Source organism: Bathycoccus prasinos (genome assembly GCF_002220235.1).
Source record: "Bathycoccus prasinos genomic : Chromosome_11".
Classification (NCBI taxonomy): Eukaryota; Viridiplantae; Chlorophyta; class Mamiellophyceae; order Mamiellales; family Bathycoccaceae; genus Bathycoccus; species Bathycoccus prasinos.
Window position 1 is genome coordinate 225,053 of NC_023998.1, and position 12,849 is coordinate 237,901.

Sequence of the window (12,849 nt, forward strand, 5' to 3'; positions counted from 1 at the left end):
GCTTCATAAAAGAGAACTTATAATAAGCTCTCGCTTAACCGCATCTGGAAACGCTTCTCGCGCGAAAGAGAGCGAGAGAGAGAGAACGATAACGTCGACGATGATCTGTTCTCGTCGAGCGATGGAAAGGGCGCTGCTTTTGAAAAGGAAGAGCAGCAGGTTTACGTCCACTTTCGCGTCCATTTCGTCGTTTTCCTCCAAAGCGCAACAACGAGAAGACGAAGATGAAGCGCAGCGAGGACACCGGCTGGGAGGAACAATAACGACGACGAGTGCGCTTCCTTCGCTTCGCTCGAGGATGAAACACTTCGCGAAAATCGTCCACCCGGATATTCTCGGACAACATTTTCCAAGAGCGAACGCGATGCACGAATCAGAGGACAAAGAACGGAAATACGTCTTGGAGAATAACCAAAACGCGTTGGCGGAGTTGAACGCGGTGCTGGATTCAATCACGAAGGAGAAGAAGTTTCCCAAGACTGGAGTGAAGGTGATTATTGCGGTTTTGTTGTTGAAGGCATTTTTCTTGTCTCTCGTCGTCGTTTCTTTCTCTCTCGCTCTTTGTCTTTGTCGTCTCGGATGGATGTTCGTTCCGCTTTATGCGAGCGGATGTTCGCGTTCGCGCGCGCTCTGTCTGTCTGTCTATCTTGTCTCTGTCTGACGCGTTTCTCTCTCTCTCTCTCTCTCATAACAGAGGCTGAAGTTTTATTACGTCACGCGGGAAAGGTCCGACGTCGTCGAAAAGAGGATGATAAAGAAAGAAGGCGAAGGGAAGGAGGAGGAGGAGGACGAAGGCGAAAAGGAAGACGAACTCGTCTTGCGCGAGGCCAAATTTACGCTGAAAACGAACGGCGGGGACTGTAGGAACGTGCTGAAGCAAAGTTTGCGGAAGTTGTTCGCGGAGGTTTTGGAGACGAGTACGAGTGAAGGCGGCGGCGGCGGTGGTAGTAGTAGTAGTAATAAGAGGAGCGGGAAGAAATCTAACAACAACTCTTTTTCTTCTTCTTCTTCTTGTTCTTCTTCTTTGGGCGATTTTACGTGGGAAGCGTCGGATTGGGCGAACGAAGGAACCGAAGAGGAGCAAGAGCGGGAGCGGTTTCAGGAGGAAAGGAAAAGGCAAACGGAGGAGTACGAGAGAATGGTCGCGAAGAGGGAAAGAGAGGAGAGGATAAACGGTAGCAGTAATAGTAGCGATAGTAATAGCCGAGAAAAAAGCTCTTCTTCGCACGCGTCCGAAAAAGAGATGAAACGAGAACAACGGCGACACGAAAAGTTACAACAAGATTTGCGAAACATGGACCCGTTGTTTGAAGGCATCGCGTTTGTCCCGTGGTTGCCGGAAAACGAGGCTGGAAAAAGTAGAAAATTAAGCGTCGCGAAAGAAGTCGTTCCAAAGTTGCAAAAGAACGGTTGGAATTTGAAAAAAGAGAGCTTGAAAGAGGTGTGGCGAGGGCAAAGAGACCGGGCGGTTTTGTTAGAAGGTTTGGACGGAGCGAGTGCAGCGGCTATGCACGCGATATTGAGGCACTCGGAAATCGCGGAGAAGCAGTTAGGACCGCCGGTGATGAATAGCGCGGATACGTTCGAGTGGTTCGATTGATTGCCCGCTTGCTTGCTCGTATGTTTCGTATCTCTCTTCAAATATTTCGTTGTATTTATAAAAAAGGAATGTAATGTGTATATCAAAAAGTAAAGCTTGGGTGCGAATACAGCAACACGTACGATTCTCTTTCAAACTTTTCAGTTTCGTTTAATCGCGCATTGCCGGACGTGCCCACGATGTCCTCGTCGTATATAGTCCACGTTTCTTTGTGGTGAACGTTACCGCGTTCGAGGACTTTTTTGTTTCGCACGTGGAGTAGCGTTCGACCTCGTTCTTCGTCTTCACCACAGTGCGAGAGAACCGAATGTAACGAATAAACCCCGTCCCCTATATCATTAGTAGTTGTGGTAGATGCGCACACCTCCGGTGGAAGGGTGTGGTTGGACGATTTTGGCAACAGGGAAAGAGGAAGATTTTTTGGACACGAGACGCGCCAACACACCTTGCGTCGCTCGTTGACGCTCGGATCGTCTTTCCTCTTCATCCAGACGAAACGGTTTACATGCACGAGTAGATATCTCGGCAACTGCGTCAACAAACGCGTTTCTTCCGCGACATCTGCGCCGCACTTTGCGCACCGGTGCTCGATAACTTTCGTCTGAAAATACTCTCTCAGTTGCACCTCCAAAGGGTGATGCCGCAACGAGCCATTCGCGCTATTCAACGAAGGCATGTCGAGAGATAAGTGCATCATCGTCTCTTCGCGAACAGAGACGTCTTGACACGCGACGCATTGCGTGCGAACTTCGCATCGCATCTCAAAGTTCCGTCGCGCGGGGCACCTGGTTTCGTAGACGGATAGGTTTTGGCACGCTTCTTCTTCTTCTTCTTCTTCTTCTTCTTCTTCTTCTTCTTTTTCTTCTTTCGGTTTCCATAACGCCTCTTTTGCGGCCATTTCTTGCGCGACGATTTCACCAAAGTTAAGTGGCGCTTCTAATTCTTTCTTGTCCGCGTCTTTTGTCGTCTCTTCCTCTTTCTTCGCCGTTTCCTCTACCTTTTTCTTCTTCTTCTTCGGCAACTTACCGACTCGATGCGCCTCTACCATTTCCTCCTCTAAAGTCTCCAACACGCCCAAAAGGATCTCTCTCGCATCGCTCGCCTTCTCGCCTCTCTTTATCTTCACCCTTTTCCATCTTTCCTCAACTTTTCTCGCCACTGCCACCACCGCCCTTTCTTTCTCCTCGCCGGCTAAAGTGTCCGCGCAGTAAAAGGCGTTCGACGACGACGCCAACAAAGCCTCGCGCAAGATCGGAAAGAACCGCCATTCTTTCCATAGATACGCGCTCGCGATGATCTCCGGATCTTCCTTCGAGTCTTTTACAAACGCATCCACGTGTCGCAGCATCGTCACGACAGCTGTCCACGCGACATCCGGGTGCTTCGAATCGTCTTCTTTGTCTTCGTCTTCCTTCATCTCAGAGGTCGTTTCGCCTCCTCCTCCTGCTCCTGCTCCTGAGTCCGCTCCTTCGCTCAAGCTCTCTTTCTCTTCCCTCACAGGACGACGACGAGGATAAAACTTCTTCTTTTCGCCGCTCGTACCACCGAACGCCATCGTCGCGTTCCTCCTCTTCTTTATCGCGTTTGGTGTCTTCACGCACTGTTGTTGTTGTTCTTCGTCCTCTCGTCGTTTCTTCGCCGCTTTGAAGGTCACGTTTACGAACGGGACAAAACCTCTTCTCTCCTTGCGTTCGCGCGCTGTCTTCTTCATTTTGTGTGGAAGAGCACAGAACGCGTTGTTCGATTCTGGACGAAACGAGTGGATTCGATGTTCGCGTCGTCGTCACCTTTGGTCGTAAACTCGCGCGTATTCTTTCGCGTATTTTCTCTGCCGCTTTTTGTGTGTTTCGCGTCACAAAATATGTATCACCACACGTCTTCTCTCTTTGCGAAATGAGTTTTAACGAAACATGAAACCGTACGCGCGGAACGAAAACTACGCGTTCCTTTCCGGGTGCACGATCACGACGACGACGACAAAGACCGATGCTTCATCGTCTTCATCCGCGCATTCACGAGGAAGAAAAATCATCGATTTTTTTCCAATCAACGACACGTTTTTGCACGTCAGCGAACAAGTCGCGGTGGTGTCGATTGTCTCCGCGGTGTTCGTTTTAGTGGACGTCGGGAGAGTGAGAGCGAAAGAGGTTTTACTTTGGAGCGTTTTGAGCGCGATGGTTGGGATGGTTTGCACGAGAGTCGATGATGCGGACGAAGCTGAGGAGGACGAGAAGAAGAAGACAAAGAAGAAGTCAAAAACGAAGAAGATGTTACGGAGCAGCGAAAAGCATCGTCGAGATCATTTCGTGACCGCGCTGAAACGCCGAATTCGGCTCGGCGTCGGTGTGACACTCGCCGTGGCGATATCCTCTCCGCTCTTTCTAACGATGACGGCGTCGGTGTCCGACGACACCGCGGTGGCGGTTTCTGGAATCCTCGCGTTTGTCCATCTCGCGACGCACGATTATCGCGCCGAGAGCACGAGTTTAGGCAACGCCTTGGAAGGAGTGAGTCTGGTGTCGGCGATTTTCAGCGCGAGTTTAATGGCGAGCCGGTTGAAGACGGTTTTGGACGCGTTCGCGTGCGCGTTGTTGGCGGTTGGCGCGTTTACGATGTCCATGCCGTTGCGGAGGCAGTGGCGAACGAGGGAAAAAAGCACGTCGTCTTTCGCGACGACGGTTTCGGCGCACGGTATCGCCGCGTGGATGCTTGAAATGATCGACTCTAAGTTAATGATCGCATATGTTATTACAATTGGACTCTTTTTAACGCTCGCGCCGCTTTCGTTCGCGTTCGCGCGACGGACGTTAAAGATGAAAATCGAAGGTCCGTGGGCGGAAGCGAAACCGGAGTTGGACCTCATGCGATCCTCGGTACGACGCGCCGGGGTGCCAATTTTTAGACACATTTTAGCCAACGCGCCGTCCAGAGGGAGAGAGGGGCGATAGATAGATACATGAGCAGATAGATGGATAGATTTTAGTGGTACTTTATGTATGTTAGTTCTGTACGAGAAAGTCTTAATTTTAGTCAGAAACGCTTTTTTTTCACAATTGTTAAAAAAAAAGTCAACAACAACAACATAAAAATTCGCATGGTTTCTCCTCTTACTTAGATGACTTTCGGATCACACATCAACCGCGCGATGTGCGTGGACTACTCCTCCGCGTTTCTTTTCGTGTACGTCTCAGTGCTCGGCGTGTTTTTTAGACGAAAACATGGAGCAGGGGTTGCGAACGCGGAGGAGGTTTTTGATTCAATTCCGACGAATGTTTCTTCCTCCTCTTTTTTCCCAACGGATCCGATGTCGCCGATGTCGTCGATGCGGCAGCCGATGGCGGATCCGGCAGAGATTCCAGAAGCCGCGCAGAGTGTCCTCGCCTCGCACCCAACCTACGAAGAGCGCTGTTTCGACACGCCAGGGGACGGGAAACTTCCGTTCTGTTGGTATTGCGATCCTTCGCGGTGCGCCAAGACCAAAAATTATGAAAATCCGGATTTAGCGAACACGGAATGGTGTCCGTCCGAAGCGTGTAACGGATATAACGACGCAGAGAAGTGGGAAGGGTATAATTTTGGATGCGGGTTTGAACGAAATTGGTGCGAAACGGGCACTGGTTCGGAGACGAAGTCGCAGTGTCAGGAGAAGTATCGGCGCTCGGAAACAAACTGTAACTGCGATCCGGAGAATCCAGTCCAGTGTCCCTCTTCGTCTGCGCAACCGTCGCCGCCTCCGTCGCCGTTGCCGCCACCGTCCCCGTTGCCACCTCCTTCACCACCGCCAATTTCGTCAAACGCAAATGGTAACGATGGAGGCGACAGCTCGTTCACAAATGTGGAGGTGACAACCATCGACGACAACGACATCGACGGTTTGTTTTCATCTCCGCCGCCGCCATCAAAAGACGCTTCTTCCGCAGACTCTGGATTTATGACACCGTCCAAGCTTGGCGGCGCTGCCGTGGGCTTAATCGGTATTTTCTTCCTCGCGGCGTTTGTTGGGTATCGGAACTATATTTGCGCAAAGATCATGCCCAAGTGGTACAAGAATAACGCGAATGTGAACGCGGCGACTTCAGACGAAGAGAACGTGCCCCCAGAGTGGGTTTCGAATAAGTCCGCCTCCAAAAAGAACAAGACGAAAAAGAAGAAGCGCGCCCCGACGACGAAAACGGTCGCAAAATGAGAGGGAAGATGTTTGCTGTGTGTGTGTGTACATAAATACCGTGTGATTTTATTATTTATATGAAAATGAATTAAAATCTTGTGTGATGTTGTTCTCGTCTTTCGTTGTTTGCGGCAAACGAGAGAGAAAGGCGGCGCGAAACACCGCTTCATTTCGTCGGTTAGTCACTCCCCTCTCTCTCTCTCTCTCTCTCACGCCCCGTTTCTTTTTTGTTTTGCTAATATTGATTGCTATATGTGTCCTTTTTATTCTTCTTTTTCTGTATTTTATATGTTTAATATTGTGTTGGGTAATGTTGATGATGTGTATTGTGTTCATCGTCATCAATCTGTACTTTTACTTTTCCTCGTCCTCCTCGTCTTGCTCCGGCGACATGTTCGGCGCTTGCGGAGAATATTGCGGTCCGCTCGGAGAGTAAATCGGCGACGTCGGTGAAGCTGACGGCGATAAAGTCCCTCCAGTTGGCGAGTATTGCGGCGACGTTGGCGAGTACGCCGGCGACGTTGGTGAGTACGCTGGACTCGTCGGTGAATACGCCGGCGACGTTGGCGAATACGCCGGCGACGTCGGCGAATACGCTGGACTTGTCGGCGAATACGCTGGACTCGTCGGCGAATACGCCGGAGACGTCGGTGAATACGCTGGGCTCGTCGGCGAGTACGCTGGACTCGTCGGCGAATACGCCGGAGACGTCGGTGAGTACGCCGGGCTCGTCGGTGAGTACGCCGGGCTCGTCGGCGAGTACGCCGGGCTCGTCGGTGAGTACGCCGGGCTCGTCGGCGAATACGCCGGGCTCGTCGGTGAGTACCCTGGACTAGTTGGAGAATACCCTGCACCACCCGGACTGAATCCAGGCAAACCAGCACCACCTGCACCACCTTGACCGTAATCATAATTCGCCGGCGAGAACGCCATGCTCGCATCGAATGGCGAACGCGCCGGGGAGATCAAGAAGCTCGGAGATCTCGCGCCGACGCCGCCACCCGGGGTCATCACCATCTCTCTACCCGGCGTCGCGCTCGTCATGCCAGCACCGGCACCTTGCGGATTCCCGAACAAGTCCAAGTCAATGGCGTCTTTCAACATCTCTTCGTTGAGATGCAGACCGAATTCACCCGTACCGACTGGACAGAATTGGCCGAGCATGATGTTTTCACTCACGCCAGTCATTCCATCTCTCTCCGAAAACGCCGCCGCTTCCATGAGGATATCGACGGTTTCCTCAAACGAACATCGCATCAACGGACCAGTTTCCGCGCGGTTAATACCGTGACGAGTGATGGACATCAAATGGCCTCTGTACGTCATTACCTCGACGAGAATCGCCAAATGTCTGTAGTTGACGTATGAACCGTCGAATTCGATGACGCCTCTGAGTTCTTTCAACAACGCGTTTCGTACGGCTTCGATACCGAGGATGGTGATCACTTCCACGAGATGGTTCGAGGTTGTTCTCGAAAAGTCAACGTCTGGGTGCGCCATGACTTCGAGCAAGTTGCACCCTTCCGTATCGAGCATCCACTCCGAGTGCTTTTCAAAAGTACCCGTGGCTTCGTTGAGTTGCGTCGAATTCGCCTCGCGGATGAACACTTTCTTAATGTCCGGAATACCTCGCAACGCGAGCGTGGATAATAACTGCGCTTCGATACGTCTGAGGAAGACTTCGTCCTCAATGACACCTTCGTCCGCATCGGCAGCTTTGCCTTCTGGCGTAATTAACCGCAAGCGCAAAATGAGCTTTTCGCTGTTATCATCGTTGAAAATGACGTGAATGTCGTCTTGGAACTCCTCGGAGATTCTCTCCGCGACGTCCGCCATGGACAATTTCTTATCGACCATCATCTCTCGGTTCAATTCAATTCTTAACAACCACGGAGAGATTCGGTTCGGGTCAATTTCCTCGTCCGGCATTTCGTAATAGGATTTCACAAACTCTTTATCGAATGGGATCACCGTATCTTGAACGTCAGGGTCGTACCAAATTTCAGTCATCGCAGCTACGGAAGCTAACGTGGTGTACTCTAACGTCGCTTGTACATTCTTCGCGTGACCACGATCGCTGGCTAAATCTTTCCGTAAAGCAATCGTCAAAGATGGCGTCTTAATTGACTTGGCAATGTTGATGATTTCTTTTAATCGAGGGACACCCAAGGTGACGTTCTTGGCAGAAACGCCCGCAAAGTGAAAAGTGTTCAAAGTCATCTGCGTCGCCGGTTCCCCGATGGATTGCGCGGCTACGGTACCAATACCATCGCCCGGTGGTGCCAACGCTTGTTTAAATCTGGATTCGATTTCACCGATGACCCAGTTAAACGCAGAGACGCCGAGTTTGTGTTCCTTCATGACGCGTTTCGTTGCCAAGCACGCTCTGACTTGCGCGTAAAACAAAATCGTCGCATTTCTCTGGGCTTCAATCGATAACTCGTCTTTACCTGGTACGACGATGAGTTTGGAAAGCAAATCGCGGACGCACGTGATGATGTAATCTGGATCTAACTCGTTTTCCATGAACGCCTTGGTGTCTGACTTTTTCGGGTTGGCGTATTCTTTTTGCGCGTTCCAGATGATTCTCTTCAAATTCACAGGCAAGTGCACGCCTGGATCGCCATTCGCTAAGGTGTAACGCAAATTGTCTCGATCTGAGAGTAACGTTTCCCACTCGAGATCCAATAACTGTCTTTTCTCTTGATCGCGAGAAATCGCCTCGGCTCTTTCGTCGCTCAACCACCCGTCGTTCCATCCCGGAACGTCCGGGTCCACGCGAAACTTCGCCTCGAACTGCGCGTTGGATAAACGCAACGTGTCAACCTTTTGCGATTCAACAGCCGTCGCGTCCATACCATCTTCCCCGTAAAGAAATTGAATGACATCTCCGACGGAATTTCTAACCGTACCGTCGTATTTTACGATGACGTCTTCCATCGCCTTGACCAAACGTCTCTGAATGTAACCGGTTTCGGAGGTTTTCACCGCGGTATCGATGAGACCTTCGCGGCCACCCATGGCGTGGAAGAAGAATTCTTGAGGGGTCAACCCTCTTAAGTACGAGTTTTCGACGAAACCTCGAGACTCGGGACCGAAATCATCCTTGGAAAAATGCGGTAAACTTCTGTCCACGAAACCGTACGGGATACGTTTTCCTTCGACGTTTTGCTGACCGACGCACGCGCACATCTGCGAAATGTTTAAGAAAGAACCCTTAGAACCGGCTTGCACCATCATTTTAACGTTATTTGAATCCTTCAAAGAAACTTGCGCGGCTGTGCCGGCATCGTCTCTCGCCTTGTTCAAGATTTGGTTCACTTTTTGTTCAAACGACTGCTGCATCGTCATCCCCGGTTGCGATTCCAACTCGCCGTTTTGTGCGAGTTTGATCACCGCTTTAACATCACTCTTCGCCTTGGTGATGGTATCGTTAATAGTGCGCATGGTACCGTCATCGGCAATCGTATCGATGATACCGCACGTAAAACCGTGGTGTAGAAGCCAATAATTGACGAGTCGTTGAACCTCGGAAACGAGATTTCTCGCCGCCGTCGGTCCCCACTCTTCCCACGTGACGTGAATTAAACCGCCACCGCCAGATCCCATGGTTTTCTTACACAAAGTACCGGTAATTAATTCGCCTCGTTCGATCCTCACCCCGGTATCGTCTACGCTGAAATCTAAATCATCCGCGTCTCTGGCCCACGAGGACGTGCGAATCAAGTTGATGTGCGGAAGCATCATCGATAACACTTGCTTCCCGGTCCACAACGGCTCTGGTTTCAAAATCGCTGGTTTCGGCACTTTCCCGTCCCAGTTTTCCAACCACATGATGATGTTCATGAACACGTCTTTTTTGATGAACGTTTCTCGAGAAGTCATTTTTCGGCACCCCAAAAGCGTATCTTGCACGATGGCCATAACCGGCTTGTTCGCTTGCGGAGATACGATCATTTTCGGTACCATCATCAACTCGGCAACTTCCGCTCTCGTTTCGTACGATTGCGGCAAGTGCATGTTCATTTCATCGCCATCGAAATCGGCGTTGTACGGAGGCGTCACGGAGATGTTCATACGAAACGTCGAGTACGGCATGATGCGCACTCTGTGTCCCATGATACTCATTTTGTGCAAAGACGGCTGACGGTTAAACAAAACCACGTCGTCGTTCTTCATGTGTCTTTCAACGCGATACCCAAACTCCAACTTCTTCTCCGACGCTTTCTTCAAAAATCGCAAATCCAAACGTTGGCCGTCTTCGCGAATGATGTACTTGGCGCCCGTTTCCCCCGGCGGTGGGTGCGGTCCATTCTCCACCAATCTCGTCAACTCGTCGATGTTGTACGGCGTAACTGTTTCCGGGTACGTCATATTCAAAGCAATCGACCACGGAACGCCGAGTTGATCCAACATCAAGTTTGGATCGGGCGTGATGACCGTTCTCGCGGAAAAATCAACGCGCTTCCCCATCAAGTTCCCTCGAATTCTCCCGGCTTTCCCTTTTAAACGTTCCGAAATACTCTTAATCGGTCTCCCCGATCTCGTCATCGCTCTCGGTTGCCCAGCCACCGTGTTATCCATGAAGGTCATGATATGATATTGCAACAACTCGGCAAACTCATCCACCACGTGCGCCGGCGCCCCGTTTTGTTCTTGTCTCTGTAAGTTCTTATTCGTTCGAACAATCTCCATCAATTTCACCGTCAAATCATCCTCGCTTCTCGTCGAGGCATCGAAGGATACCGACGGTCTCACCGGCGGCGGTGGAATCGGCATGACTTGCAAAATGAACCAATCCGGTCTCGCGTGTTCTGGGTCTAATCCCAGCAATCTACAATCTTCGTCCGAAATATTCTTCAAAATCTGCAACGCCTTCTCCGCGGTAATCACCACTTTCCTCTCCCCACCGTCCGGCAACAACTCCTCGTCGCACTTCTCAAAGTTCGCGGTAATCTTCATCCCTTCGCACCGATACGACGGTTGCGCCGTCCCGGTGTGCGGACACTCCGTCCTGGTCTTGCACGCGTCCGTCAATTTCTTTAATCGATGTTTCGGGTTCTGAATCCGCATGATTTGGTTAAACCTCGCGTCAGTTTCCGGATCCAACAAAATTCTCGACGAAGAATATCCCACGCACCTCAAAACCTTCAACACGACGTTTAAAAATCCGTGATGATACACCGGTTTCGCCAACTCCAAGTGTCCAAAATACCCCGGATTGTGCACCGAATCCGCCCCGTCCGTTTCACACACCGTCCCTCTGTCCATGGTCCCCATCCGAGGGTCGGACAAACCGCCTCTCTTCGGTTTGCCCTTTTCGTACGTTTCCGAGGTTTCGATTTCGCACACCGACATTTTTCGCTGTTTTCATGAAGAAAGAGAAAGAGGGAAAGAGAGAGAGAGAGAGAGAGAAGAAGAGAATTAATGTCAATAATTTGTGATCATCGCGTTTGTGAGCAAAGAGAGATTGTTGATGAAGAAAAAAACAGCGCGCTCGGAATTCGAGCGAGAAATTCGAGCAGATGACGACGTCCTTCTCGTGCCATTTTGCGCTCAAAATCTCACTTAAGAGTGTTTCCACGCGCAGAAGAGGAGCCACGCGTGTGAAATCTTCTTTCGAGCATTTCGATATCGTCTCGCCAGCGCGTACCGCGCGAGCGAAAGATCAACACGACTGCTCGACCGAGAGAACACCCCGCGACAGGACGAGAGAAAAAGAAAGAATCGCGCTTTGAAATCATCAATTTGTCGGCCGATGATGATCACTCGATTTTCCCTCCAAATCATTTCCTTAAGAGAAAGAAAGACAAGTAAACTCACGATTTCATCCGGCGATAAAACGCCAAACTGAACGGTTTTCACCCGTTTCAGTTCCGCGGTCGAGTGCGGGAAGCGGTCTAACACGCTCATTTTATTAAGAGAGAGAGAGAGAGAGAGAGAGAGAGAGAGAGGAGAGAGAAATTTGCTCTGAGGGAAGAAAGGAAAGAAACAGAGAGAGACACGTTAAACCCTAATAGTATACAAACCCTAAACAAAAATGGTGATGCATTTGGAGGCAAAATTTTGAGCAAAAATTCGTTACAAAAAGAGATATGAATCGAATAACGATTTCCCCGTTAAAGATCCCAGCGGTCGAGTTCGGGAGTTCAAAAGAGAGCAAGCGAGGGTTGATATGCATACAAGAGTGGTGGTGAGAATAGTTGTTTTGTTTTTGTTTCTTTTGTTTTTGTAGTATATTCTCTCTCTTCTTTTTTTTCTCATCAAAAGTTCTTAGAGTTCGTTATAAAAGTGGAGAGAGAGATACTTAGTATTAATCATGTTATTCTCTCTCGCTCTTGTCTCGTCGCTTTCAAACGAATATAGGGGGGTAAACTCTGGGATTTTAGCGCACGCGGAAAAGCTCTCGAACGATTTCGACGCGTACGTGGTCGTGCCTGATTTGTACAAAGGGAAAATTGGGGTGGACAAAGAGGAAGCGAGTCATTTAATGAACGAGATGGATTTCATGAACGCGGCGAAGGAGATCGGGGAAGTCGCCAAGTACATGAAAGAGACGAAGAATGTAGAAAAAGTGGGGACGATTGGGTTTTGTATGGGAGGGGCGTTGAGTTTGCTCGGAGGGTGCACGAGTGACGACGTGGATGCGTGCGTGGTGTTTTACGGCGTTCCGAGCGGATTCGACGTCGAAGCGAACGTGAAGAAACCGGTTTTGGCAAACTTTGGCGAGTTGGATAATTTGGAAGGGTTTTCGAGCAAAAAAGACGCGACGGAGTTGGAGGAGAAGTTGAAGAAATGTCCAGCGTCGGGCGATTGTGAGGTTATTTTGTATCCAGGCGTCGGGCACGCGTTTATGAACGCCAAGCCAGATCCGTACGAGTCGTTCGAGGCGAGAGAGAAGTCGCAAGGGTTCGCGCCGTACGACGAAACCCAAGCGAACGAGGCGTGGAAGAACGTGAAGACATTTTTTGAGAAGTATGTGTGATAAATGAATAATAACGGGTCGTTTGAGCAGCGCTTTTCATGTGGACGCCACCCACGTGTGCGTATATATGTACAAAACTAAAACTCCCAATAATAT

At 50.2% G+C, this 12,849-nt stretch overlaps 7 protein-coding genes across 7 annotated transcripts; 4 read left to right on the forward strand and 3 right to left on the reverse strand.

Moving 5' to 3' along the window:
- Positions 1-121: 121 nt before the first annotated feature.
- Positions 122-1,600, forward strand: Bathy11g01250 (predicted protein; the record flags this gene model as incomplete). Its single annotated transcript, XM_007510148.1, has 2 exons — positions 122-490; positions 695-1,600. The coding sequence occupies 2 exons, from the start codon at positions 122-124 to the stop codon at positions 1,598-1,600; spliced, it is 1,275 nt and encodes a 424-aa protein (XP_007510210.1).
- An 82-nt stretch (positions 1,601-1,682) lies between these two features.
- On the reverse strand, positions 1,683-3,311 carry Bathy11g01260 (predicted protein; the record flags this gene model as incomplete). The annotated part of the gene is made up of 1 exon (XM_007510147.1): positions 1,683-3,311. The coding sequence occupies one exon, from the start codon at positions 3,309-3,311 to the stop codon at positions 1,683-1,685; it is 1,629 nt and encodes a 542-aa protein (XP_007510209.1).
- Positions 3,312-3,510: 199 nt separating this feature from the next.
- Bathy11g01270 (predicted protein) lies at positions 3,511-4,548 on the forward strand (the record flags this gene model as incomplete). The annotated part of the gene is made up of 1 exon (XM_007510269.1): positions 3,511-4,548. The coding sequence occupies one exon, from the start codon at positions 3,511-3,513 to the stop codon at positions 4,546-4,548; it is 1,038 nt and encodes a 345-aa protein (XP_007510331.1).
- A 167-nt stretch (positions 4,549-4,715) lies between these two features.
- On the forward strand, positions 4,716-5,786 carry Bathy11g01280 (unknown protein; the record flags this gene model as incomplete). Its single annotated transcript, XM_007510175.1, has 1 exon — positions 4,716-5,786. One exon carries the CDS (start codon positions 4,716-4,718, stop codon positions 5,784-5,786), a length of 1,071 nt encoding a protein of 356 aa, XP_007510237.1.
- A 336-nt stretch (positions 5,787-6,122) lies between these two features.
- Positions 6,123-11,126, reverse strand: Bathy11g01290 (RNA polymerase II largest subunit; the record flags this gene model as incomplete). The annotated part of the gene is made up of 1 exon (XM_007510177.1): positions 6,123-11,126. One exon carries the CDS (start codon positions 11,124-11,126, stop codon positions 6,123-6,125), a length of 5,004 nt encoding a protein of 1,667 aa, XP_007510239.1.
- Positions 11,127-11,336: 210 nt separating this feature from the next.
- Bathy11g01300 (predicted protein) lies at positions 11,337-11,681 on the reverse strand (the record flags this gene model as incomplete). The annotated part of the gene is made up of 1 exon (XM_007510163.1): positions 11,337-11,681. One exon carries the CDS (start codon positions 11,679-11,681, stop codon positions 11,337-11,339), a length of 345 nt encoding a protein of 114 aa, XP_007510225.1.
- A 406-nt stretch (positions 11,682-12,087) lies between these two features.
- Bathy11g01310 (carboxymethylenebutenolidase) lies at positions 12,088-12,753 on the forward strand (the record flags this gene model as incomplete). Its single annotated transcript, XM_007510299.1, has 1 exon — positions 12,088-12,753. One exon carries the CDS (start codon positions 12,088-12,090, stop codon positions 12,751-12,753), a length of 666 nt encoding a protein of 221 aa, XP_007510361.1.
- Between the last annotated feature and the right edge of the window lie 96 nt (positions 12,754-12,849).